The 26,932-nt window shown below is 34.1% G+C and overlaps 1 protein-coding gene across 2 annotated transcripts in view; it reads left to right on the forward strand.

Annotated features, from left to right (window-relative positions):
• LCMT1 (leucine carboxyl methyltransferase 1) overlaps window positions 1–26,932 on the forward strand; it is a 98,213-nt gene that overhangs the window by 46,949 nt on the left and 24,332 nt on the right. For both annotated transcript variants that reach the window (XM_051967313.1, XM_051967306.1), the window contains exon 6: window positions 12,799–12,901. In XM_051967313.1, coding sequence (XP_051823273.1) covers window positions 12,799–12,901 — 103 coding nt within the window. The remainder of the gene's footprint in view (window positions 1–12,798; window positions 12,902–26,932) is intronic.

Below are 26,932 nucleotides of genomic sequence, written 5' to 3' on the forward strand. Positions count from 1 at the left end.
TTCTAGGTCATTAAAATAGTTTTTTGGGAGTTTGATTGGTCTAGCGCTAAATAAATAGATTAGTTTAGGTAATATTGTCATCTTTATTATATTTGCTCGCCCTATCCAAGATCATTTAATATTTTTCCAATTGGTTAGATCAGAATTTGTGTGAAAAGTGTTTTGTAGTTTTGCTCATAAAATTTCTGATTTTCCCTTGTCAGATAGGTTCCTAAGTATTTTATACAATCAGTAGTTACTTTAAATGAAATTTCTCTTTGTAACTCTGACTGTTGGATTTTGTTAGTGATATATAAGAATGCTAATGATTTATGTGGATTTATTTTGTATTCTGCAACTTTGCTAAAGTTGTGGATTATTTCTAATAACTTTTTCGTAGAATCTCTGGGGTTCTCTAAGCATACCATCATATCATCAGCAAAGAGTGATAGTTTGGTTTCCTCATTGCCTGCTCTAATTCTGTTAATCTCTTTCTCAGCTCTTATTGCCAAAGCTAACATTTCTAATACAATATCGAATAGTAACAGTGATAGTGGGCAACCTTGTTTCACTCCTGATCTTATTGGGAGTGTTTGCAGTTTTTCCCCATTACATATGATGCTTACTGATGGTTTTAAATAGATGCTGTTGATTATTTTACGGAAAAGTCCATTTATTCCTATACTCTCAAGTGTGTTTAATAGGAATAGATGTTGGATTTTATCAAATGCTTTTTCTGAATCTATTGAGATGATCATATGGTTTTTGTTAATTTGATTATTAATATGGCCAATTAGACTAATAGTTTTCCTAATATTGAACCAGCCCTGCATTCCTGGTATAAATCCTACTTGATCATAGTGTATTATCCTGGGGATGATTTTCTGTAGTCTTTTTGCTAATCTTATTTAAGATTTTAGCATCAGTATTCATTAGGGAGATTGGTCTATAATTTTCTTTCTCTGTTTTCAACCTACCTGGTTTAGGTATCAGTACCATGTCTGTGACATAAAAGGAATTTGGTAAGACTCCTTCCCTATTTTATCAAATAATTTATATAGCATTGGGGCCAATTTTCTTTAAATGTTTTCTAGAATTCACATGTAAATCCTTCTGGTCCTGGGGATTTTTTCTTAGGGAGTTGATTAATAGCTTGTTCTATTTTTTTTTTTTTTTTCTGAAATGGGACTATTCAAGCAATTTACTTCCTCCTCTGTTAAATCTGAGAAGCCTATATTTTTGGAGGTAGTCATCCATTTCACTTAGGTTATCAAATTTATTGGCATAAAGTTGGGCAAAGTAACTCCTTATTATTTCTCTAATTTCCTCTTCATTGTTGGAAAGTTCTCCCTTTTCATTTTTAAGACTGCTAATTTGATTTTCCTCCCTCCTTTTTCTAATCAGATTTACCAAAGGCTTACCTATTTTATTGGTTTTTTCATAGAAGCAACTCTTAGTTTTTTAATAGTCTCTTCTAGTAGAGCCTTTTGTGTTGGGGACCAACAATTTTCTGGAGACTGTCTGCTATTAATCTCCTGGGGGGTTGAAAAGCTGCTCTCTTTCTGTATAGAAGCTATCCTCCTTTTGAATTTTTTACTCATTTTGTTAAAGCCTGTAGGGTCTACCTTCAGGGCTAGGAGGTTACCAGCTTCCTCTGCAGAGCAGTGATAGGTATATGGACAGGTAGCTGTCCTGCCAGCTGGCTACAAAAAGGCAGCGAGGTACGGGAGTGCTCTTGGAAAAATTTCCCCACCAGAAGTAACTCAGGCCTGCAGAGCCGAGCTGGGAAAGTGTCCTGCAAAGAACCCTGCTGTATGGGCTAATGACTTCCCTGGGGCTAGACACTGAGCAGTGAGAGTTTCACTGCCCAAGCCAAATCCTGCCCTGGAGCTGTGGGTATTAGCAGCTGAGCAGTGAATCCTGGGCAGGGACCAGAAGTGTCTGCCCAGGAAGCACAGTCTGCTGGGGAAGTTCTATTGCCCCAGGCCATAGTCTGGGCCCCCCACTCTGCAGATTAGAGGCTGCCCAGGCTGTGCTCCTCTGCTGTGCAGATTTGTATCTGCCCCACAAAAGCCCCGAACTGCAGGATGTGGCTGTAGGGCTGTGTTACAGTCTGCCCAAATCACTTCCGGTTTTAGGTTTTATAGCCAGATCTCGTTAGGTTCTGGCGTTTTTTAGAGTATCCTTTGTTTTAGGCTTTAACTTCTCTGCCAGTTTACTGCTTTGAGTCAAGGCAGAGCAGTCAGCCTATAGCACAGTTGTCTCTATAACTTCTCTAGCCACAGAGATCACCCTTGCCCCTGTTCTGCTCCCAGATGCTAGTCTCTCTCTGCCTGCACAGTTCCTAGCCCCTCAGGACAAACCTTTCCTGGCAATCTTCCAGATTATCTTTGGCTGGTGAGTTGTTGTGCTTCTAATCTTCATGGGTTTTACCAGTCAAACGCTATTTTTGAGGCTGAATTTAATGTTGGTAGTGAGAGCATGAGAAGAGCTTAGAAAGTCGGTGTGCCTTCTCTGCCATCTTGGCTCCACCCCAAAGAGATAGTAAAGAATGGAAAGAGACCTGTATGTGCAAGAATGTTTGTGGTAGCCCTGTTTGTAGTGGCCAGAAACTGGAAAATGAATGGATGCCCATCAATTGAAGAATGGCTGAATAAATTGTGGTATATGAATGTTGTAGAATATTATTGCTCTGTAAGGAATGACCAGCAGGATGAATACAGAGAGGCTTGGCGAGACTTACACGAACTGATGCTAAGTGAAATGAGCAGAACCAGGAGATCATTATACACTTCAACAATACTATATGAGGATCAATTCTGATAGACATGGGCTCTCTTCAACATTGAGAGGATCCAAATCAGTTCCAGTTGATCAGTAATGAACAGAACCCAGCTACACCCAGAGAAAGAACACTGGGAAATGAGTGTGGACCACAACGTGGTATTTACACTCTTTCTGTTATTGTTTGCTTGCATTTTTGTTTTTCTTCACAGTTTATTTTTACCTTTCTAAATTCTATTTTTCTTGTCCAGCAAGATAACTATACATCTGTATACGTATATTGTATTTAACATATACTTTAATATATCTGACATGTATGGGACTATCTGCCATCTAGGGGAGGGGATGGAGGGAAGGAGGGAAAAAGTTGGAACAGAAGTTTTTGCAGGGATCAGTGTTGAAAAATTACCCATGCATATGTTTTGTCAGTAAAAAGCTGTAATTAAAAAAAAAAATTGAAGTTGTACTCTGAGTTCCCTGTTCATCTACATTTTCATTTGGGGAGTTACTTTTTTGATTCATTGGCATAAAGCATTGAATCTTGTGGGTACAAGTATAGTATAGCTAGCCAAGTGGTTTTTTTTTGTTTGTTTGTTTTTTGTTTTTTTTTTTTTCCCCTCTTCCTATTTAATTTTGGCTAGGGAACTTTAATTTTCTCTTCAGGCAATGTAATGCAGTACTGATAAATTTTGAGTCATAATATTCTAGTAACTTTTTTGTATCACCATCTATAGAACTATTTAATAATAGTTCGTTTAGTTATTCATAAATAGTTTTCTAATTGAGCTAAAGTATTAAATTTGTTAGTGCTTTCCTTTCTTAATTTTTAATAAAATTGAGCTTCTGTAATACTGATGATAAAAGGAAGAGTTGTTAGGAAGTGTGTAGAGGTCTTAGAATTTTCACAGGCTTCACTGAATTGTTTGAATAATTTTTTTTTATTCCTTTTGTTGAAAGCATTAAGCAAACACTTTATCATCCTATCTGTTTTGTCATATTTATTAAATAAATTGTGATAAATGTTTTATCTTCATTAATGTGACAGTTGACTTTTTTAATTGTTTATTTTTAGAATAATACAATTCTGATCTTATAGTATTTTGCATAATGCTTTCTTAGTGATTCAATATCAGTATATCTACCTGTATATTGCACTTTGCAAAAACTTTTTTGAAATCTTTATTGAATTTTTAGCACATTTTGCTCCAATGGGAATATAACAGTCTGGCATTTTTCTGAGAAGTTAACTTGAATCTGATTTTTTTTAAAATTCAGCTCAAGCAGTTACATATTTTAGGAGCTGTCTCTGTATTATGATGTTGATGCAACCTTTTGAATAGTAGTTGGAATAGATCTTAGATGTCATCTAGTTTAACCACCCACTGAAGTGTAGGAGTCCCTTTTATAACATCTCTGACAGTTTCCTGGTCTTTACTTCAATATCTTTGAGTGATCAGGCTTGTTGCACAGCTAGATGACTCTAGTTGCTAGAAAACTGTTCTGTGTCATAGAAATTAGAATTTTCTCTATTGAAGAAACTTGAGAGATCATTTTGCTTAGCCCTTTCTTTTTAAAAAATAAAATGTAGTTGCTTTATTTCTTGTAATCAAATACTATTATGACTTCACTTTGTGCACCATTAAGAACAAAACAAAAATACATTATAGACCCTTCCCTTTGCAGAAGAAATAATTGAGTCATTTGCTCAAGGTTATATGGTGCCTTAATGGCATACTTTCTATTACTCCAGATTTACTTGTGTTCATCGGAAATTTGCTTCCTTTACAGTCTGTTCTTCAACCATTAAAAAAAAAAAAAAAAAAAAAAACCTCAAATATTTATTGAATGCTTAATATAACTTCTTATCCTTTGGTCTAGCTTTCAGCATCTGTAACACCACAGCTGAAGTTTGCTACTGATATTTTTTTCATATGACAATTCTTCAGATGGTTGAAAACTGTCATTGTTTTCTCTTAATTTTTGTTTCAGACTAAGCATTATATCATTTAGTGATTCCTTTGTTATATCATTTACAAACACCCCACCCCCAATTTTGTCCTGGTTACATGCATTTAGATATTTATTCTCCTTGGGAAGAAACTTAATGTAGGAATCATTCTTCACCCCTAATTCTCTTTGATGAGATGTAATTTTGTGTACATAATGAAGGGACTAGACGTGGTGATCTCTGATGTTTCTTATAGAGAGAATTTTAAATTATTTGACATTAAAAGGTCTGAGTAGAGCTTTCTAATAGGATGAAATACAGATTCAATATAGAATCTAATTGCTGAATATTTGCACCTTCCATTTAAACCAATTTAGTTTGCATATGTATATTCACACAAATACACGGGTATATACCTCAATACCTTAAGAACCTGAAGTTTTGTCAGTAAGAGTTGTTTTGATTGCTGCTATTTGGTATCTCCACACTTTGGTGATCAGTCATAAATTTGGGACTAAAAAAGTTAAGCATCCTATGACCAACCTAGTGAAAAGCTTCCCTTCATTTTAGCTAGATCCTTCAATGATAGGAATCTAATCTGTTCCTGGACCTGTTCTAAAAAGATCTGGCCAGAGTTATAGTCTACAAACCCCAGGGTCATCATCACACCGTAATGTGGCCTTTAAAAAAGATTGTGGTGGAAGACAGATGTGTTAATACATGCCTGCTCTGTTAAGTTTTTATATCTCGTTGTAGTATAGAGGTCAGTGCTGGTAGTCTCTCAAGCTGAAAAAGATCTTTGGATTCTAGATCTAAAGTTGGAAGGGTCTCCAGGGATTGGCTCATTCAACTTCTAATTTTATGGAAGAGGAGGACTAGGAGAGTTCTGTGCTTTGTCCAGACTCCTGCAGGATCCTTTGATTCCACTGTAAAAAAGATGGTTTGAGAATGGCCCTGACAATGAATTCCTTTGTCTGAGGATGATATAACCATTGATGAAGGGTTAGCCACCAGGAGATCTATTTTTTTTTCCATCCATAGTGCTTCACATCTTAAAATGTGGCACCCAAAATTAAACACAGCATCTGAGATATCCTTGGATGAGTTGAGTGTAGTGAAAGTGTCAGATTTGTTTTTCTGAATACTGTATTTCTTTTTCAACCCAAGAATGTGTTAGTTTGATGAAACTGCTAAACAACAATTTCCTTTAATCCAGAGAATGACAAAAACTTCATTATTAATTTGATTCATGAATATTGAATAGTGGTGCCTTATAAAATGAAATATAGCAGCTGCTTAAATAGCAAAATATGCCTGCAATATGAGACAGAAGTTTGATAATGACATATAGCTTAGGCTGTAATTTTATTTTATTTTATTTTTAAATAACTTTTTATTGATAGAACCCATGCCAGGGTAATTTTTTACAGCATTATCCCTTGCATTCACTTCTGTTCCGATTTTTCCCCTCCCTCCCTCCACTCTCTCTCCCAGATGGCAAGCAGTCCTTTACATGTTGAATAGGTTACAGTATATCCTAGATACAATATATGTGTGCAGAACTGAACAATTTTCTTGTCGCACAGGGAGAATTGGATTCAGAAGGTATAAATAACCCGGGAAGAAAAACAAAAATGCAAGCAGTTTATATTCATTTCCCAGTGTTCTTTCTTTGGGTGTAGCTGCTTCTGTCCATCTTTGATCTGAATTAACTCTCTTTATCGAAGAGATCCACTTCCATCAGAATACATCCTCAAACAGTATCATTGTTGAGGTATATAATGATCTCCTGGTTCTGCTCATTTCACTCAGCATCAGTTCATGTAAGTCTCACCAGTCCTCTCTGTATTCATCCTGCTGGTCATTCCTTACAGAACAATAATATTCCATAACATTCATATACCACAATTTACTCAACCATTCTCCAATTGATGGGCATCCTTTCATTTTCCAGCTTCTAGCCACTATAAACAGGGCTGCCACAAACATTTTGGCACATACAGGTCCCTTTCTTTTCTTTAGTATTTCTTTGGGGTATAAGCCCAGTAGTAACACTGCTGGGTCAAAGGGTATGCACAGTTTGATAACTTTTTGAGCATAGTTCCAAATTTAGGCTGTAATTTTAACAATGCCCTTTTGTAATCACTTAAATTGAAATATCCCTTTATTATTCTTATATTAACTAATGCTCTGCTTGTTAAAAAGCACTCTTGTGTCTTTTAATGATTACAAATTATTTGGTAATAGTTCTCAGCATAATGTCTGGTTTTCCCCTTTCATTCCAGCCAAACCAAATTCTTTTGGAATTTTAATTGAAAACCAGCATTTTAAGAATACCCAAGATTTAGTAGTTTTCCATAACACCTTTAAATAAAGTTAATTAACATTGCTTATTCTTATCTCTCTTGGTTAAATGATGGCAATGTGGGAATTTCATTTTTTAGCTTAACATTGTTTCTAAGAATCTTAGTTTTAAACTGTAAGTGTTTTTCTGTAGTTTTGCTGTAATAATGCTTATCCTAATCATTTTAATTTGGGGAGGGGGTAAAACAGAAACATTGTCTTGTTTGTCTAAGATAATGTATTCTGTACTGGGCTTTAGAGATAGATTAAATAAAATGTAAGAGCTTTCTAATGGGGGGAAAAAGGCTTGAAGAGGCATGTGCAAGCCAAAATTCAAATTGATCCTTTCCCTTTTGCAGAAATGGGGGATCATTTGGAATCCCTCATATGCTTTCAAACATGATTAATGTATTGGTTGGCTTTGCTTTTTTTTTTTTTTTTTCCTTGTTTGAATCTTTGCTTAGTGTATGTGAGCATATAATCAGAACTGCAGGTAATATATAAACAAAAGATGCCAGTAAAATAAAATTTTTAAAAATGTTAAGTGAAATTTCTGCAAGAACTCATTGAAAGTTGGGGAAATTGGTCAAAACTTTATGGAGATGGCAGGAATTAGGTGTTAAATCAAGATCTTGTAATTTTGGGAGGTATATGAAAAAGGAATAATTATTTTTATTTTCTGAATTATAACTTAGATATCTTTATAAAATCTTTTTTTTCTTTTATGCTCAGGAGTATTTTACTTTTCCAAATATACATAGGTTCCACCATTCTTTTTTGTAAGATTTTGTGTTCCAAATTTTTCTCCATTCCTTTCTCATTCCTTCTCTTCCCAAGATAGTAAGCAATTTGATATAGTTTATACATATACAATCCTTTTAAACATATTTTGTCATGTTGTATAAGAAAAATCAGACCAAAAGGGGAAAAAAACACAAGAAAGAAAAAACAAACAAAAACAAGTGAAAATACTATGCTTCTGTTCACATTCAATTTCCATAGTTTTCTTTGGATATGGATAGCATTTTTCATTCTGAATTTATTGGAATTGTCTTCAATCACTACATTGTTGAGAGGAGCCAAGTCCATCACAGTTAAACATCACAAAATCTTGCTGTTACTTTGTACAGTGTTCTCTTAGTTCTGCTCACTTCATTCAGCATCAGTTCGTGTATGTCTTTCCAGGCTTTTCTTTCTTCATCTCAGGATTGTTTGTTTATATCCTTTGAACGTCTTATAATTTTAACAGATGGAGATGAGAAGAGTCTGTTTCAGGCATGGGAGGGTTAGGAGTAGGAATTGTGAACAAAGGCAAGAAGGCTGGAGAGGGCAAGACTGGAATGGCAGACAGTAGTATGGTTTGGCTGGAGTGCAGACCATGTGAAAAAGAATAGTGTGATAGATAAGATGGATTGGAAGCAGATTATAGAGAGCCCAAAATGCCATGATAAATAATATATGCTTTATTATATAGCCATTGAGGCATCTATGATCCTACAGTATTAAGATTTTTAAATAGGATGATATGGTCAGTGTGATGCTATGGAAAGACTGAGCAACAGGATGAAGAGTTGGGATGATGCAAGGAGAGAGGGCAAGAGCAGGAAGTCTGGTTAGGAGTTGAATAGATTTTTCCTAAATTTTTTTTCCCAAATATGTACAAAGATAGTTTTCAGCATTTACCTTTGCAAAACCTGTGTTGCTATTTTTTTTCCCCTCTCATCCCTCCTTTCCTCTCCCCAGGACAGCAAGAAATTTGCTATAGGTTAAACATGTGCAATTCTTCTAAGCAGAATCTTCATGCTGTGCAAAAAAAAAAAAAAAAAAAAAATCAAAAAGGGGAAAAAATAAGAGGAAAAAAAACAAGCAACAAATAACAATAACAACAAAAGGTGAAAATACTATGCTTTGATATTCATTCAGGCTCCATAGTTCTCCCTCTGGATGTGGATCAGAGCATAGTGTTTTCACTTTTTTTGTCTCCATAGTTCTCTCCCGATATGGATGGCACTTTCCAGTACAACTCTATTAGAATTGCCTTGAATCATCTTATTGTTGAAAAGAGAAGAGTCCATTAGAATTGATCATCACATAATCTTGTTACTGTGTGCAATGTTCTCTTGGTTCTGCTCACTTTACTTAGCATTAGTTCATGTAAGTCCAGACCTCTCTGAAATCAGCCTGCTAATCATTGCTTATGGAACAGTAATATTCCATTACAGTCATATACTGTAACTTATTCAGCTGTTCCTCAACTGATGGGCATCCACTCAATTTCCAATTCCTTGCCACTGTAAAAAGAGGTACTACAAACACTTTTGTATAAATGTGTCCTTTTTCTTCTTTTATGATTTCCTTGGGATACAGACCCAGTAGTGATATTGCTGGATTAAAGAGTATGTACAGTTTTTTAGCCCTTTGGTCATTGTTCCAAATTGTTCTACAGAATGGTTGGATCATTTCACAACTCCCCCAATAGTGCAACAATGTCCCAGTTTTTCCACATCCCCTCCAAATTCAGCATTATTTTTTCCTGTTCTCTTAGCCAATCTGAGAGGTGTGAAGTGGAATCTCAGAATTGTTTTAACTTGCATTTCTCTAATCAATAATAATTTAGAGCATTTTTTTCCATATAGCTAGAAATGACTTTAATTTCTTCATCTGAAAAATTGTCTGTTCATATCCTTTGATCATTTTTCTGTTAGGGAATGACTTGTATTTTTGTAAATTTGAGTCAGTTCTCTATATATTTTAGAAACGAGGCCTTTATCAGAAATATTGGTTGTAAAAGATTTTTTCCTCCTAGATTTCTGCTTCTAAATTTCTAATCTTGGCTGCATTGTCTTTCTTTGTGCAAAAACTTTTAAATTTGCTGTAATCAAAATTATCCATTTTGCATTTCACAATGTTCTTTAATTCTTTGGCCATAGATTCCTCCATTTTTCATATATCCGAGAGGTAAATTATTCTTTGTTTTCCTAAGTTGTTTATAGTATCATCATTTATGCCTAAATTATGAACCCATTTGTACCTTATCTTGGTATAGAATGTTAGGAGTTGGTCAGTGCCTAGTTTTTGCCATACTATTTTATAGTTTTCCCAGCAATTTTTGTCATAGTGAGTTTTTATTCCAGAAGTTGGAATCTTTGGGTTTATCAAACATTAGATTACTATAGTCCTTGACTACTGTGTTTTGTGAACCTAATCTATTCCACTAATCTACTATTCTATTTCTTAGCAGTACCAAATAATTTTGATGACTGTTGCTTTATGATATAGTTTTCTGTCTGGTACAGTTGGACCACCTTCATTTTCATTTTTTTTTTTCATTAATTCCTTTGAAATTTTTGACCTTTTGATCTTCCAGATAAATTTTATTATTTTTTCTAGCTCTATAAAGTAATTTCTCGACAGTTTGACTGGCATAGCACTGAATAAATTAATTTAGGTAGAGTTGTCATTTTTATTTTATTAGCTCATAGAGTCCAGGAGTCATGAAATTATGATTTATTATTAATAGATGTTTGGTTTGTCTACTTATTCTATATACCTAAATACCTGGAGTCACAAAAAATTTTCCTGGGCAAAAAGGGCTTGCAACTGGAAAAAGTTTAAGAAGCCTTGATCTAGGGTGATTAGAATCTAAATGAAGATAGCTGCAGTGTGAATGAGAATAGGGCAGTGGACACTATAAAGAGATAGTCTTTATAGCACCTGGTGACTGGTTGGATGATGATATTTTTTTAATTAAAGCCTTTTATTTTCAAAATATATGCATGGATAATTTTCAACATTCATTCTTGCAACACCTTGTGTTCCAAATTCTTTCCCCTATCCCCTTCCCTAGTGAGCATATCCAATAAAGTAAATATGTACAATTCTTCTATACATATTTCCACAATTTTTGTGCTGCCCAAGAAATATCAGATCAAAAAGAAAAAAAAAATGAAAAAGAAAACAAAATATAAGCAAACAACAATAACCTTAATAAGGCTTTTGAAGGTAAGGATCATAGTCTACTTTTAAAATATCCCCCAGAGTGCTTGTTTGTTACCTTATGGAGTAGTAGTAATAATTATTTATTCAGGTTTTTTTTTTTTTTTTTGCCAGGCACAATGCTTAGTGTTTTACAAATGAGGAAACTGAGGCAAACAAAACTTAAGTGATTTTTTTTCCAGGGTCACACAGTTATTAAATGTCTAAGACAATATTTGAACTGAAGTCTTCTTTTCTTTAAGCCTGATGAGCTATTCTCTGTACCCACCGACATCTTCCTTGTATGTCACAGATACTCAAATACTTGTTGGTTTTTATTACTAATTGAATGTCTAAAGTATTCTGAAAAACCTAGGTAAATAGATAGCAAAAAACATCTTTCATTGACTTTTAAAGTAAAAGCTACAAATTTGTTTTGAGCCATTTTGGTTTGGTCCTTTTGTACATTTGATCTGTGAAGAAATGAAAACAGATTTCTTATTTCAATCATATGTAAAAGTCAGCTGATCCTAATACACAAGTTGACACTGTGAACTAAGTGTCCAGAGTATATTTTTGTTATGCATACATTTCCAGGGAGACTCAAACTAGTATGTGGATTTAGAATTTATAGCTGCAGAGGTAGTTGTCATAAGTTTATTTACCAATTAAAGAGTTTGCTTTTTCATCTTTAAATTTGTTCCTTTGTGATTATTAGAATGGCACATTTTAAACAACTATTTAAGAACAAATAAATGAAATATATTTTCATAATTTTAAGAGTTTATGTTCCTTTAAGTTACTTGTTTATCTAACCTTTATTAAGTTACTTTCTGCAGGGTGAAACACAAAGGTAAGATACTAGTTTGTGGATAAAATATAAATGATGACTAAGACTAGGTCTCTTCCTGTAGGTACTGACTGAAATTTGTGTACTTGTCATGATTGAAACATGTATTTTGAAGCTTTCTTAAGGAACGAATAAATCTATTTCTAAATTCTCAAATCACATTTATAATTAAAATGTTTTTCTCTTAGTATAAAGCATTTGGGTAATGTATATTATTGTTTCATTGACAAAGACATATAGGCTGCAAATTCCATTCTGTTTTTTAGAATAGATTCCTAACATAATATTTTAAGAACAGTCTCCTGGTCTCCATTTTATATTTCTATCACAAGGCTAGTTTGTAATGAATATTTTATTTTACTACTGCTCCATATTTTGAAATCCCTTTGGAAGGATGCAAATAGTTATCTAGAATAGAATAGATTAAAACCTGTGTAGCAAACAGAGCTTTTTCACATACCGGGTTCATCAAATCCAGATAATGTCACTATCACAGTTGTTAAATGTTGTTGTGTTGTTATTCCTGGGGCATTGTATGGTTTATCATGCTTTCTTTTATTTGAAATTTGTAGAAGGAATCTAAAAGCAGCTCTGGGTTAGTGGTTTTGGTGGTCTGAAATAACTGTAAGATATAAGCAGATAGGGGAAATTTTGAAGCAAAGTAGAGTAAATAAGGCTGTTTTTTTTTTTTTAATATGGCAAATAATAATTTTTTAAATACACATATAACTTTGTGATTTTTATAAGGAGAAGAATTTAACACAGGTAATTTCTTATAGAACAATTGGAGGGAAAACCTGTCTCCCATAGATGATTCTTAGGAAAGATGTACATTTAAGAGATTGAAGGACTTTTAACATTTAAAAAATATCTTTTTATAGAGAAAGAGTTTCACTTTATATATCTTTTTTGTTTGCAGATGGACATGTCTTGGATTCAAATAGATTTGCCATTGTGGGAGCAGATCTCAGAGACTTAACCAGCTTGGAAGAGAAACTAAAGAAATGTAACATGAATACACAGTGAGACTTTTTCTTTAACCTCAGTGTGTTTTGTGAAGTTATGCTAAGAAAAGTAAAACTGGAAGTGGAAGTACAGTATAGTATTATATCATGTGATCACTATCACAGTTTTTAAGTGGAATATTTTGAAACTACCGTGTTTCCCCGATAATAAGACCTATCCCGAAAATAAGCCCTCCCCTTACTGTGTAAGATTCCTCTAAAATAAGCCCTCCCCCGAAAATAAGCCCTATTGAGATTGCTACTGTAGTGAAGGTGATCCTCTGCGCTACACGCTACATTGTACAGTACCCTCTGTATGCACCGTCTCCCCCCCACCCTCTCCGGTGAAACACGCTGCGCTCCGAGCTGCATCCAATCAGAGCTGCAGCAGTGAGCACGTCATCCTGTTCTTCCCCAGTGATTTGATTAAAATAAGCCCTCCGGTATTTTTCTGTCCAAAAAAAATAATAAGACAGTGTCTTATTATCGGGGAAACACGGTAAGAATTAAAGAAATTATTTGGATTCTGAATATAGCAACTTCTTCAAAATAGCTAACACTTTATCTTCAGTTAATAATACTTGTTTATTAATTATCTTTATTCTGATTAGTCTTCCCTTTTCACTTTGGATTACTTCTACTTGAAACATTTTTACATTACTTTTTTCCCCCTTTTTTTTTTTTTTTTGCTGAGGCAGTTGGGGTTAAGTGACTTGCCCAGGATCACACAACTAGGAAGTGTTAAGTGTCTGAGGCCACATTTGAACTCAGGTCCTCCTGACTTCAGGGCTGGTGTTCTTTCCACTGCGCCAACTAGCTGCCCCTTTTAATTACTATTAATAATTTTATAGTTTACATGCTTTCTTTTAATACTTTAATCTTGGTCATGTTGTGTCTGATGTAGCAAATGATATGGCACTAGGTGATGTGCCTTAGGAGAAGCACCAGAAGCACCAGATATTGGGGTTCAGTCATGTGAAGAATTCACAATGATCATTCTCTTTGGCAAAAAGATAGGTTTATTTGGATAAGTTACAGACAAAATGAAGAGATACAATAGACACCAGGAATGGTAAATATGAAAGAGTTGGGAGAGCATTTCTATGCTTTTCTATGCTATATGGTTTTTAATAATTAGTGATGGAAAAGACAAGTTTCTTTGTGGAATTCATAATTGCCCAGTAGAGAGGGGATATCCTATGAGGCTGGGGCATGCCCATGGCTGGCAGGCTAAATCCTGAAAGGCACTTAGCACCTTAAAAGAGTTAGCTGTAAGGAGGAGAAGTGGGGTCAGGAGAGGAGAGATAAGATATAGTGGGATTATGAGAGACACTATGTGGCATGGGGGGAGGAAGAAGGGGAAAAACTTCACAAGGCAGAGTGCTGTGGCAGATTGACCCAAAGGGGTTCAGCAAACATGGCATGGGCCTTAGGTAGATTTATTGGACAAATTTAGGCTCAAGGACTTGACATAACTTGGATTTCTGACTGGATTATCTCCACAGAGGGTAGGACCTCAGATCTAAACTGAGCTCTATTAGAGCCTTCTTTCTGCCTGCCCCAGGGAACAATTTATCCGTATTTCAGTTTCTCTCTGCCCACCAAACCTACCATTCAGGATTTTGTCAGTCATATAATTTTAGAGCTCAAAAAGGCATACATAGAATTGCAGAGTCTTCAGTTTGGAAGGGACTTCAGAGTTTGTCTACCCTTGATCATAACCTAGCTCTGCTACTTAATACCTATAACCAATTCATCAACAATTTATTTAAAGACCTATTGTATGCCTAGGGAGAGACTGTGTGGTATAAGTCGTTAGAAGACCAGCCTAGCAGTCAGGAAGATCTGGATCATATGGTGCACATTATTGTTGTGTCCTTGGACATGCCACTCATTGCCATTCATTGTCCTGATCAGCTCTCTGAGATTCTATAAATCACATAACAGTTGTCCATCCATACTACAAGGGGTTTTTTTTTTACCTTAAACAAGTAAAAGGATCAGTCCTGACCAAATATATGCAAAGTACTATGCTAGATGCTTAGGATTCAGAGACAAATGAAACACTGATTTTCCCTAATATCTGGAATGTTTTCTTAGTTTCCCTTCTCTCAGGTTTCCTATTGACACTTTTAAAGCCCATTTGAAATGTATGCTTCTTTGTGAAACTTTTTTTGATCAAGGACAGAAATGAAACAATTGCTTTCCTGGAGTATATATGCTTCTGAAGGACAATAGCATATGCATAGATAAATTTAGAAAGAGAGAGAGTATAGCTATTGGGGAATATTAGGAGAGACTTCTAGTGGAGACAGTGCCTGAACTGAACTGTGAAGGAAAATAAGACAGACTGTGCAAAGGTGTGGATAGGGAAGGTAGAATGCAAAATTCCAGCAATAGGCAGTACGCATGCTTGGCTGAAATTTGTGCACTAAAATCAATGAATCAGCTAATCAGCGAGTATTAAGTACCATTATGGTTACTAGACTATGCTAAGTACTGGGAATATAAAGGCAGAAACAAAACAATTTCTGACCTTCAATGAGGATCACATTACATATGTTAGGAAAACAACATATGTGTGTATGTATATATGTGTACATGTATAAAATTAATGCTAATTAATATAAAGGGGAGGGCACTACAAGCTGAGGAGATCAGAAAGAAGCTTTATGCTCAGGAAGGTGGTGCTTGAACTAAGCTTTTCAGGAATCTAGGTACTTGAGTTAGAAGAGCAGAGGTGGTGCATTCCAGGTGAAGTAATAAAGGTACCAGAAATGCTAATATGAAATTGATTTGGGAGAGCATAATTGTAAAATGATTTTATGAAACAAATATAAAAGATTCGGTTTACAGCATAAAGAAATTAGGGCAGAAACACTCACCACAGGTAACAGATTTTCTGTTTATTACTTGAATAGCACATCAGCTCAAACAAATATCTTGAGGCAAGGCAGGGTCACAAATGAAGGAGCGATTTGCTTTTGGTGGGGATATGACTTTTAAGGTTTCAGGGAAGGAAGGGGAAAAAAAGCAAGATCTAGGGAAACGGATGTGTATTGAGAAACTGAGTTTTCATCAAGGCTATCTCAAATATGCTAACCAAGGAAACTTGAGTTCTCATCATGGTTGACAATATAAATGGTATGGGCTATTTTTTTTTTTTTTTTTTAACATTTCCCAAGGATAAGCTAGTCTAGCTCACAAGATGGTCTAGAATTTCCATCATAAGGTTAGGGAACAGCCTGAACAGAGGGAATCAGTGGATGATATTTTATATGGACGAACAGGAAGAAAACCAGTTTGGTTGGATTGTGGAGTGCTTGGCGGGAAATAATACATCATAAAACCTGGAAAAAAATTAGATCTGAGTTGGGAAAGGCATCTTATATAGAGGGATTTGGCATGTAATTACCTTAGCTCCCCACTATCTCTCAACCCCTAAATCCAGTCTGTTACAAAGACTATTGATTTCACCTTCATACCATATTGTACCATATCTTCTGACATCCCCACCATCTTAGTCTAAGCCCTCCTCACCTCATGTCTGGGCAGACAATGATAGCCTACTAGTTGGTCTACTTGCCACAAGTCTCTATCTACTCTGGTCCTCCATTTAGTCACTAAAGTTCAGGTCTCAGCATCTTACCACCATTCCTCCCGCTATGGCTTTCTATCATTTCTCGAAATTCTAAATCCTCTGTTTGGCATTCATATCTCTTTATAGCCAAGTCCTCTTTCCCAATTACCACCATATATTCCTCCAGTAATCCTCATTTCAAGGTCAGTGACTTTCTTGCTATTCCATAAAAAAAACTGTATCTCTGGGCTTCAGATTATTTTCTCTGGCTTTTTTCCAAGTCAGAAATGATCTCCCTCCTCATCTCACTTCGTAGCTTCTTTAGCTTAAGTCCTGGCTAAAAATCTCATCTTCTATAGAAAGACTTTCTTAATTATTCTTAATTTTAATGCATTTCCATTAATCATTTTCCATCTGTCATCTTTATAACTTGTTTATGCATCATTCTTTGCTAGATCTGACCCTTTCCGATTTTGTGTGATTCTTCTCTGTGTTTTTCCATAACTTCTGAAGGAAGGATAAAGTAGAGGCAACAGTTGATTGAATGCTGGCCCTGAAGTTGGAAAACTAAATTTAAAATGGCCTCAGATACTTGCTGTTTAACTCTGGCCAGGTCATTTAACTTCTGCTTTTCAGTTTCCTTTACCAGAGATATAATAATAATATCTATCTTCCAGAGTTGTTTTACCACTTAAATAATATTTGTAAAGTTCTTAGTGGGTGCCTGGTACATAGCAGATGCTGTATAAATGCTATTATATTATTGTTATTATCTTGATCTTCTGGAGGCTTTCCTCTAGGTTATTTTGTATTTTTGGGGTACAACTTCTAGAGCACTTTGCCCTTTTATTCCATATTCTTAATATATGATTTTAATTATTTCCTTTTTGGATCATATATTTCTTTGATGATAATCCTTTTTCATCAGTTATTGTGTAGATCATCATTGAAAATTTGGGATAGTCTGTTTGGGATCACCTTGTATTTCTTTTGCCCATTAAATTCTTTAAAAATATATATATAAAACTCTCCTTTGCAACAAGGAGGCTTTGTTAAACAAGCCAAAATCCTGTGTCTTAGAAATGTCTATTCATTATAGGCCATCTCTTCTTTGCCAAGAGAAGGGAAATTGTTTTACTGTCATTCTTCTGAAATCAAGGTTAGGCACTGAATTGATCAAAGTTGTTATGTCTTTCAGGGTTGTTTTCTCTTATATTATTGTGGACATTCTGTAAATTGTTCACCTAATCAGGAATGCTTACTTCTTCAGTGCTAATTTATGCATATCTTTTAAGTTTTTCTGAATTATTTTGTGTTTTTTAGTTCATTAATATTGCATTGCATTTAATTAACAAATTAATCAACAATTATTAAGCTATGTGTCAGAAACTATGCTATGCCTGTATATATCAATTCAGACTTAAAATAGTTTCTACTTTAAAAAAAAACAACTTGCACAACAGTGAAGATAGCAAGTAGATATTTAAGTATATATAAAATAAATATAAAGAGACTAAATACAGAGTATTAGGTAATTAAAAGTTTGAAAAGGAAGTTTTAGCCAGGTGGCAACCTGCCCAAACCTAAGTCAGGAAGACCTGAGTCCAAATCTGTTTTTAGAAACTTACTAACTGTGTGATCCTGGGCAAGTCATTTAACTTCTGTTTTGCCTTTAATTCACTGGAAAATGAAATGGTAAATCATGCTGGTAACTTTGCCAAGAAAACTCCCTGGATAGTATGGTCTTGTACAGTTGGCAACTTATGCTGAAGACCTTGAAAAGGTAAAAGAGGAATTTATATTTGATCCTAGAGGCTATCTAGAGCTATTGGAATAAATTAGTAAGAAAGTGACATAGTTAGATCTGCTAAATATTGTTGATAACAAGATCAATTAAGAGGCTACTGCAAAAGTTTAAACAAGAGGTAAACAAACTCAAGACTAAGAATTTAGATTGTGTGTAAGGGATGTTGTGGAAGAAGAAACAGCAAAATTTGACAGCTGATTGCATATACAAGATGAGGGAAAGTGAGTACTGGAGAATAATGCTGATGGCATGTGCTAAAAACCACATAGCATTAATGGAGTTAAAAGATAGGTTGTTGAGCCAAGAGCCAGCTTGGTGTTGTTAAGAAGTCAGTTCCCAAATACAATCTAACCTATCCCCTTCCTGTAACTTCTGGGCCTTATTTATTGTATTTTTATTAGTGCCTGCCTCAGATAAGTGGGGCTGGCTGTTCAAGTGACTGTCTTGAATCATTTAATTGATCATTAATCATATATTATATTTTTGATATAATCCTATTCCCAAACAGGAGCATCTGGAGAGATTCACTGTCTATAGGCCATCTTCTATGAACATCTTGGGTAATAAGCACAGTTGGTCAGTTTTAGCTATCTAGGTTGTTAAATACCTGGTAATTGAGTCCCCAGGAGCTTCTTTAAAGTTTCATTTGATTCTATATCCTTTGCTTGATTTCAAGATGGCAGATGTTAACAAAAATACTCTAAGAGATTAATAATTGGAATATATTTTCATTTCAAGGTCACAGTTGATATCTAAGGTGCTGGTCCTTCTGAGGTTGTTGACAGTTAAAAACTTGACATTTAGGTGTTTGGTTTTTGAGGGCTGAGGTAGAGTTTCTCAGAGTCTTTAGTGAAACAATGGATGAAGTAGGTATTGCTCTCACATGGACAGTAAGAGTTGGGGTCAGAAATGCCTTCATATGAGCTCCTTGACAGGGTCTGGATTAGGATCTCATCTTTCCAAGGTCAAGGATTTTAGAAGGAATGAATAATTGTAGGAACTTTGGTATCATCAATTGCCCCCATCTTTCTGGGTCTTTTCTGGTAATGGGTGACTAAAGCAGTGGTATTTTTTTTTTTTTTAATGGTTTGATGACTAAGGAGTATAGAGTTGCTCTTGCCTTCAAATGTGACAGTATGTTCTGGTGCAAAGAGATATCTAAGTCTGCTCATTGTAAGAAACCAATTGTAGCTACCCAACTTTACCAGATAAGTGATGTATATGGTATAGTCATTTCTGTTCTTAGAACCTCATTTTCTTGCTTATAAAGTGAGCATTTGGATAGCATCAGCTATCCAACATTAAAACCGTCTGTTCTTAATTTGTTATCTTTTATAGCAAAGAACTTTTATAGAAAGAAAAAAAATTCAGCAAAATTGATCCAACATAGCAAAAAAAAAAAAAAAAAACAAAAAAAAAAAAACACCTGACCTTTTAGGCAGTATTCTGTGTCTTTGGATTTATTCATCCTTTGCAAAGGAGTGAATAGGGGAATGTCATTTCATATCTCTTCTCTAGAGTTAAACTCAATCTTAATTTAAAAACATGCAGGATGTTTTTGGTTTTTTTTTTTTTTTTTTTTGGTTGTTGTTCTATAGTGTTTGTTTTCATTTGCATTATCATTGGCTTTTTGTTTTTCTGACTCCCACTTCTCATTGAATCAATTCCTATAAGTTTTCCCTTGCTGCTTTGTGTATTCATCATGCCCGTTATTTTTTATAGAACACAATATTTCATTACATTCATGTAATACAATTTCTTTAGCCCTTCCCTGAGCATCTACTTTATTTCCAGTTTTTTGATATCATAAAAAGTATTGCTATAAACATTTGACTACATATAGGGAGCTGCTTTTCTTTTTGTCACTGAATTTGTTCGGGTATATGCCCAGCAGTGCAATATCGGGTTCTAAAAGTATGGACACCATAGTTATTTAAGTAATTCCAAGTTCTTTTCCAGAATGATTGTAACAATTCTCAGCTTTATCAACAGTTCATTAGTGTGTCTGCTTCACTAGATGTCCTTCAATATTCGTGGGGCTTTTTGGTATCTTAGCATGATAAACTTGTTTTAATTTGTGTTCCTATTATTATTTGTGGAACATTTTTTCAGTAGTGATTAATAATTTATACATCTTTTGAGAAATTGTTCATATCTTTTGATAACTTCTCTTAAGGTGAATGACTTTTGCCCTTATATATTTGTTAGTTACATATATTTTTTGGATATCAAACCCTTGTATTTGTTATAAAATAATTTCCAGTCATTTACTTCCTTTCTTATTATAGTTGCAAAAATTTTGCTTATGTTAAAGCTTTTTAGTTTTGTATATATTAGGAGCTCATAGGAGCTTTCCTATAGTATATGCAGAGCAATAGGCCTGTTCTTGTTCTCTCTATGGAACTTAAAAGGGAATTAGGTGAATAGCAATAATTTTTGTGAGATATTTTAGTATTATAATAAGCAAGAATTAATAAGAATTTACTTTGTGTTTATATATATGTGTGGATGTGTTTATATATATATTTATGTGTGTAAATATATAATTTATATCACATGTTTTCTGTCTTTTTCTGCAATTACTATTGCTTAAATATTCTTTACCTTCTGTCTTACCTGTAGCTATTTCTCCTTTGTGTTAGAGTCTAATTCATATGTCCTGAATGTGAAAAAGGAGAGGGACACAACAAACTAATCTGGGTGAATGTCTCACTCCTACAGTCAGCTTACTGTAGAGTCCCTGTTTTATCCTCTCATCACTTTTCTCACTTTTGACCCCATTGTTTATCTCTCCTATCCTTCCATCAGTGACTTGAAACTCAATTGGCACATTTCTACTTCTTGTCCAGAAGGGGGAGATGTGTCCCTTTTTCCCCAGTTGGAATTCTGAATGTACTATACATTTGCTGAATGAAGAATTACATTAAAACATGGTGATAAGACTTTGGGTATTTAATGTTAAATAGAGATTTTTTTTTTGGAATGTGATGAGTGCCCTTTGAAGACAATTTCTTAGGAATATAAATTTGGAGGGAACCCCAAATAACAGTTGTTTTGCTCATCCCATTAGTAAATTAGGGACTGTCTATAATTTTACAATCTGTAATGTTTTTCTTTTGAAAGCTTCTAATTTTTGAAAAATTATTTTTTTTTCAATTCTGAAGCATCTATTTTTTCTCCCCACTAAAAAAAAAAATTTAAAAGAACAAAATCTTTGTAACAAATGTATAGTCACGCAAAGTAAAATTTCATTTGGCTATGTCCAGAAATGTCTCATTCTGCATATTTAGTCATTCACCTTTCTGTCAAGATAGGTAGCCTTACTCATTTAAAAATTATTATTTTTATTTCAAACTTGACTTTCCAAATGGTAAGCACAAACAATAATAATAGCATTTATATATTGCTTAAAAGTTTGCAGAGTGCTTTACAAATATTATCTCATTTAATCTTCAGTTTCCTTTTTTTTTTTTTTTTTTTTGAGGCAGTTGGGATTAAGTGACTTGCCCAGGGTCACATAGCTAAGAAGTGTTAAGTATTTGAGGTTGGATTTGAACTCAGAGCCTCCCAACTCTAGGGCCAATGATCTATGCATTGTATCATCTGGCTGTTCTATATCTCATTTAATCTTCACAACAACCTTGGAAGGTTGGTGCTATTATTATTCCCATTTTACAAAGGAGGACACTGAGGCTGAGAAAACTTAAGTTACTTGCTTAGGTTGTAGGTTCATGACTATAATGCTTTATATATATTATGCAAAGAATAGAAAAAAGTATTGTATAGAAATTATGAATCTCATTACATAAGTTTGGTTTTTTAAAGCATATACTAAATTCAGCACATTAGTTCCAAAAACTTTCCTGATTATCTGTGTTATCTAAAATTCCTTCTGTGCATTTAAAAAAAATATGTTTCACTGTCACCATCGTTTTCATTTCTGTTTCCTGTATCCTCCTACCCAGTGAGCCATCCCTTGTAACAGAGATTAAAAAAAGAAATGAACAAAAAAGCAATTCAGCTAAATCATCCAACATATCAACTGAATCTGACAGTATATGCACAATAACTTTTTTTTTTCCAAACATAAAACCATAAGTGATTGTACGTGATTATAAGAGAAAAGTTAAAAATCCAAAGAGGATTCAAGAGTCTACTAAATAAGTGCTGAAATAGCTCATCTTAAGGCAAATTATAGAGTTTCCACATTGCAAAGTACATTAATATATATTTAAAAGAGCCAATATGTCACAGATAGAAAGCTTGGAGAAAAGCTGTTATCTGGAGACCTAAGTTCAAGTGCCCCTCTTATTTATATAAGATGCTTAAACTCCCAGTTTTAGGACTGTAAGCTGCAGAGGTGCTGACCTGCATTAATAGAAGAAATTTCCTTGTTAGGGAGTTACAATTTTTCTTGCTAGGGAGTACTAGTGAAAATACAGGTTTAATCCCTAAACATTTAAAACTTAAACCACATCGAAATGAACCATTAGAATAGGTCTTTAGTGTAGGTGTGGTTTTTACAGATTTTTAAAAAACTGAATTTGATTCATTGCTCAACATTTAATTAATGTTAATGTTGTTAGCAGATGTTAATGAGGAAACTACTAGATGTTAATCATTGGAAATACAAAGACAAACAAAACCTTAGTTATCTTCATATTTAAAAGGGGAGCTAGCTCTATTTATGTCATAAGTTAGGCTAAAATAAGATAATAGATGTGAAACTTTTGGAAATTGTAAAAGTCCTCTTTAGAGCATTAGATTTTAAGTGTTTGAATCACAAGATTTTATTTCCAATCTTGACCTCTCTTTTGAATTCTAATCTTGCATTTTCTACTGTCTGTTAGAAATTTATATTTCTTATTAATGTAAAACTCAATTTACTACTTTGCCCTCCTGATTCCTATATTTAATGTTTCTTTGTGTCACCCACATCATCTTATAAATAGCTGTTCTCAATATTTGATGGCTGATCTTTATATTTAATATATTCATAGGAAAAATTTTTTTAAAGTAATTCCAGAGACTTACAAGTAGCAAAGGTGACTTTAAGGGACAAGACATCCCATCTTTGGAGTATCAGATCTTAGACCTAGAATTAGGGGAGATAAGAGACCTACTCCAGTTCCTTGGAGAAGAGTCTTGTTTATTTTAAGGAGCTATAAAAATGTTCAGACCCAGAAAACAATTTGATTTTCTTCAATCAAGTCATAGGGAAAATCATTGAGTTCACAATAAATCTTGCCCTCTTTCCCATATTCTGTCAGATTGAGATTATGACATCAGTTGATTTTGTGTAACCTTTTTGTAACCACTGTTACCTTGTGTGATTAAAAAGAAAGATCTGGAAGGAAGAAGAGTGGCATTGATTGTTTAATGTCATTCTTAGATTAAGTTTCTTCCTTGGTCTCTATAGTAAAATTAGACTTTGCATTTTAAGTCTGGTTTGTGTCTTTGGACTATGTGTGCATGCATGCCTCTATTGTTTAATATTAGAATAAATTTTGGACATATAATAAACCATAAATGTATTCTATTCATTTGTTTTTGCCGTGATGTACTTCATTCCAGCAAAAGCAAAAAAGTCCTGAGTTTGGTTTCTTATCTTAGCATTATCACTTAATACCTGTGTGACCTTGGGAGCTTTAGTTTCCTCATCTGTAAAATTAGAAGGTTGAACCAGATGACCTCTAAAGGCCTTTGAACATTAACTCCTCTGATTTTATACTATTTTCATCTAAGAAATGGGAAGATTTTTGTGGTTCTTACTCCTAAAAAAAATCCATTTTTATTTGTCAGACTATAAAAAACTATGATAAGTTAATACTGATCTCTACTCCATATTGTGCCTACAATTTCTAACAGAATCTGGACCCTTTTAGAGGAATATTCAAAACTAATTCAAATGAAAGAAACATAATTGATGATTTTTGATATTTCAGGGAGCCATGATTTTATCCATGTATGTACTCCCTTCACTGGTGTAAAGGAGAACCTCTAAATACATAGTAGATAGTTTAATGAATAGGTGTAAACCAGAACCCAAAACCAACCAAACAAAAACATTCCTGCTAGCTAACTTGCCACAAAGATGGGTTTCTCTAGACTCAGCTAGGTTTACTCTGTTATGATAGATATAAGTGCCAATATTATAAGACTTTACAACTAGAAGAACTTGACACTGCTTATGTTCTGCTGACAAAAATTGAGCATCTAAGGTCACTTACATAATTTGACAGTAGAATAAGATTTTATTGGCACTTAAGGACTAGGAGAATATGATAATGTTTATAGAGATAGCAGGATAACAGATGTCTGGATGTTATTCTGGAGATTGCCCTGGGTCAAGGATCAGAGGCATTGTAGAAGGTGTAGAGTTTTGAAGTTGATACAAGCAGAATTCAATCCAAAAGTCATTTAAATACCTATTAGTTATATAATACTATGCCTAGTGGAAAGTACTAAAATAAATGACTTTTGTATTTATTTCAGTTACATTAAAGTGACAAAACCAGGGACATAGAGGAACATGTTTTATCTAATAAGATCTGATCTTTTTTGCCTTGTTCTTTATAATTTAATTTGACCAACTGAAAATTTGTTTTTAAAAGTCATTTTTTTATCCCTTGAAGATTTTGAGTTCTTTGCCAAATCTTATCATTTCTACCTTCACAACATCCTTTGTGTACATGTTCTTCTCTTTACTCATTGAGCCATAAACATTCTTCTGTTTATGATCACTTCTCCCCTGGATTATTGTAGTAGCCTTCTAAATAATTCCCTGCCTCAAGCCTTTTTACAATCTCACCCATCTTTCACTCAGTTGTCTTAATGTTTTTCCTTTTATTTAAAATTTTTTTCTTTATTCTGAACTTCAGTGCCAAAAAAATCCAAAACAGCACATTTTCATGTAAACAGCAGAACACAAAAAGGATTGATTATGAAACTCTACATCTTTAATTCACACTCATTTTTAAAAGTAAGTAATAAATTTCACATATTACTTTCAAAACTATTCTGCTTGTCTATGCTTCCTTCTAAACATGTTCTCTCCTGTTCATTAAAAAAAATTTTTTTTATTATTATTGCTAACTAATCTTTTTTTTTTTTCATCATTATTGCTAACTTCTCTGACCCTTGGTACCACTAGTTTCACTCTCCAACTAAAAACCAATGAAAAAAAAGAGAAAGAAAAAAAAAACTCCTTATAATAAGCATAGTTGAGCCAAATGTATCTGTGCAGTGACCTGTTTGAAAATTTATGTCTTTGCACTTTGTGTCTGTTACCTCTTTGTAAGGAAGAAGCTAATGTACTTTATCAGAGGTCCTCTGGAAATACGGTGGTTATATAGTTAAAAGTTCTTTAAGTTTTTCAAAGCTGTATTTCTTTTCCATTGTCCTTAAATAAACACATCTCTTGGTTCTGCTTTTTTCACTCTATATCTGTTACTACCAAGTAAGTTTCTCCGAAATTATCTCTTTTATCATTTTGTCTCTTTCATCATACTATTACATTTACTGTTCAAGTATTCATTTCCTAGTTGTCTAAGAGGCAATCTGAGACATCCTCATAGTTTCTAGTTATTTTCTTTTGTTTCTCCTTTCAGAATTAGGAATTTGGGGGGCAGCTAAATGGTGCAGTGTATAGAGCACCAGCCCTGAAGTCAGAAGGACTTGAGATCAAATCTGGCCTTAGACATTTAACACAGTCTAGCTGGGCAAGTCACATAACTCCAATTGCCTTACCCCCCCCCCCCAAAAAAAAAAAAAAAAAAACAACTCAAAATAAGGAATTTTTTGTTGCTTATTTCTGTTTTATCCCCCCCAGTATTATCCTCCTTCTTAATGTTCTTTTCCTAACTGTATTCCTCTGCCATCATTGCTTATTTGCTCAATTTGATATATTTCTACATCACACTTTATGTTATGTTTAGCCTTCTTTTGTCCATTTCAGATAAGAGTGGAGTTCTTCTGGTGCTTAGCTCCATCCTTCTTCTCCCAACTCATATTATGAAGAATAGCAAATACTGCCTTTTTCTTCCTCCTTTCTACACTAGCATGTTCCTTTTTCTTTTCCCTCTTTAGACATTTAGACAGAACCAATCTACTCCTTAGGTTGCCTGTTTTTATATTTTCCTTATTTAACTCCTTCATTACTTTTTTGAAGATATTAAAGCTCTGAAGAGATATTTGTTTCTTCTTCCTCTTTTAGAATCTTAATGTCACTTTGCTATATAGTTTCTTCCAGGTTATCAAAAATTTTTACAAATTTTTTTATATTAGTTGGTATTTTCTTTGATTTAGTGATCTTTCCAATTTTTGTTTCTTAAATGGGGCTTTGTGACAACATGTCCAGACTTTATACCCTGCTATGATTTTGAATAAGTTGGTCTTTTTTGGTCTTACCTTGAATCTTTGGGACTCCTGTATTAACATCCACTTTTAGGGATTAGATTCCTTTGGATCTTTCAGGTTTAGGATCTTCAGATCATGGCAGGGTGGTGTTAGCTGACCCCTAATCCTGGACTGTCTCAGTCTCAGCACTGAGAATTTGAGTGTTACAGCTCTATACTTAAGTCTATTGTAGTTTCCTTCTGGTATATCCCCACTCTGGAGTTTTCTGACATCTTTAATATTTCCTCAGGGGAACTTGCTGTCT

Source organism: Antechinus flavipes, chromosome 1 (genome assembly GCF_016432865.1).
Source record: "Antechinus flavipes isolate AdamAnt ecotype Samford, QLD, Australia chromosome 1, AdamAnt_v2, whole genome shotgun sequence".
NCBI lineage: Eukaryota > Metazoa > Chordata > Mammalia > Dasyuromorphia > Dasyuridae > Antechinus > Antechinus flavipes.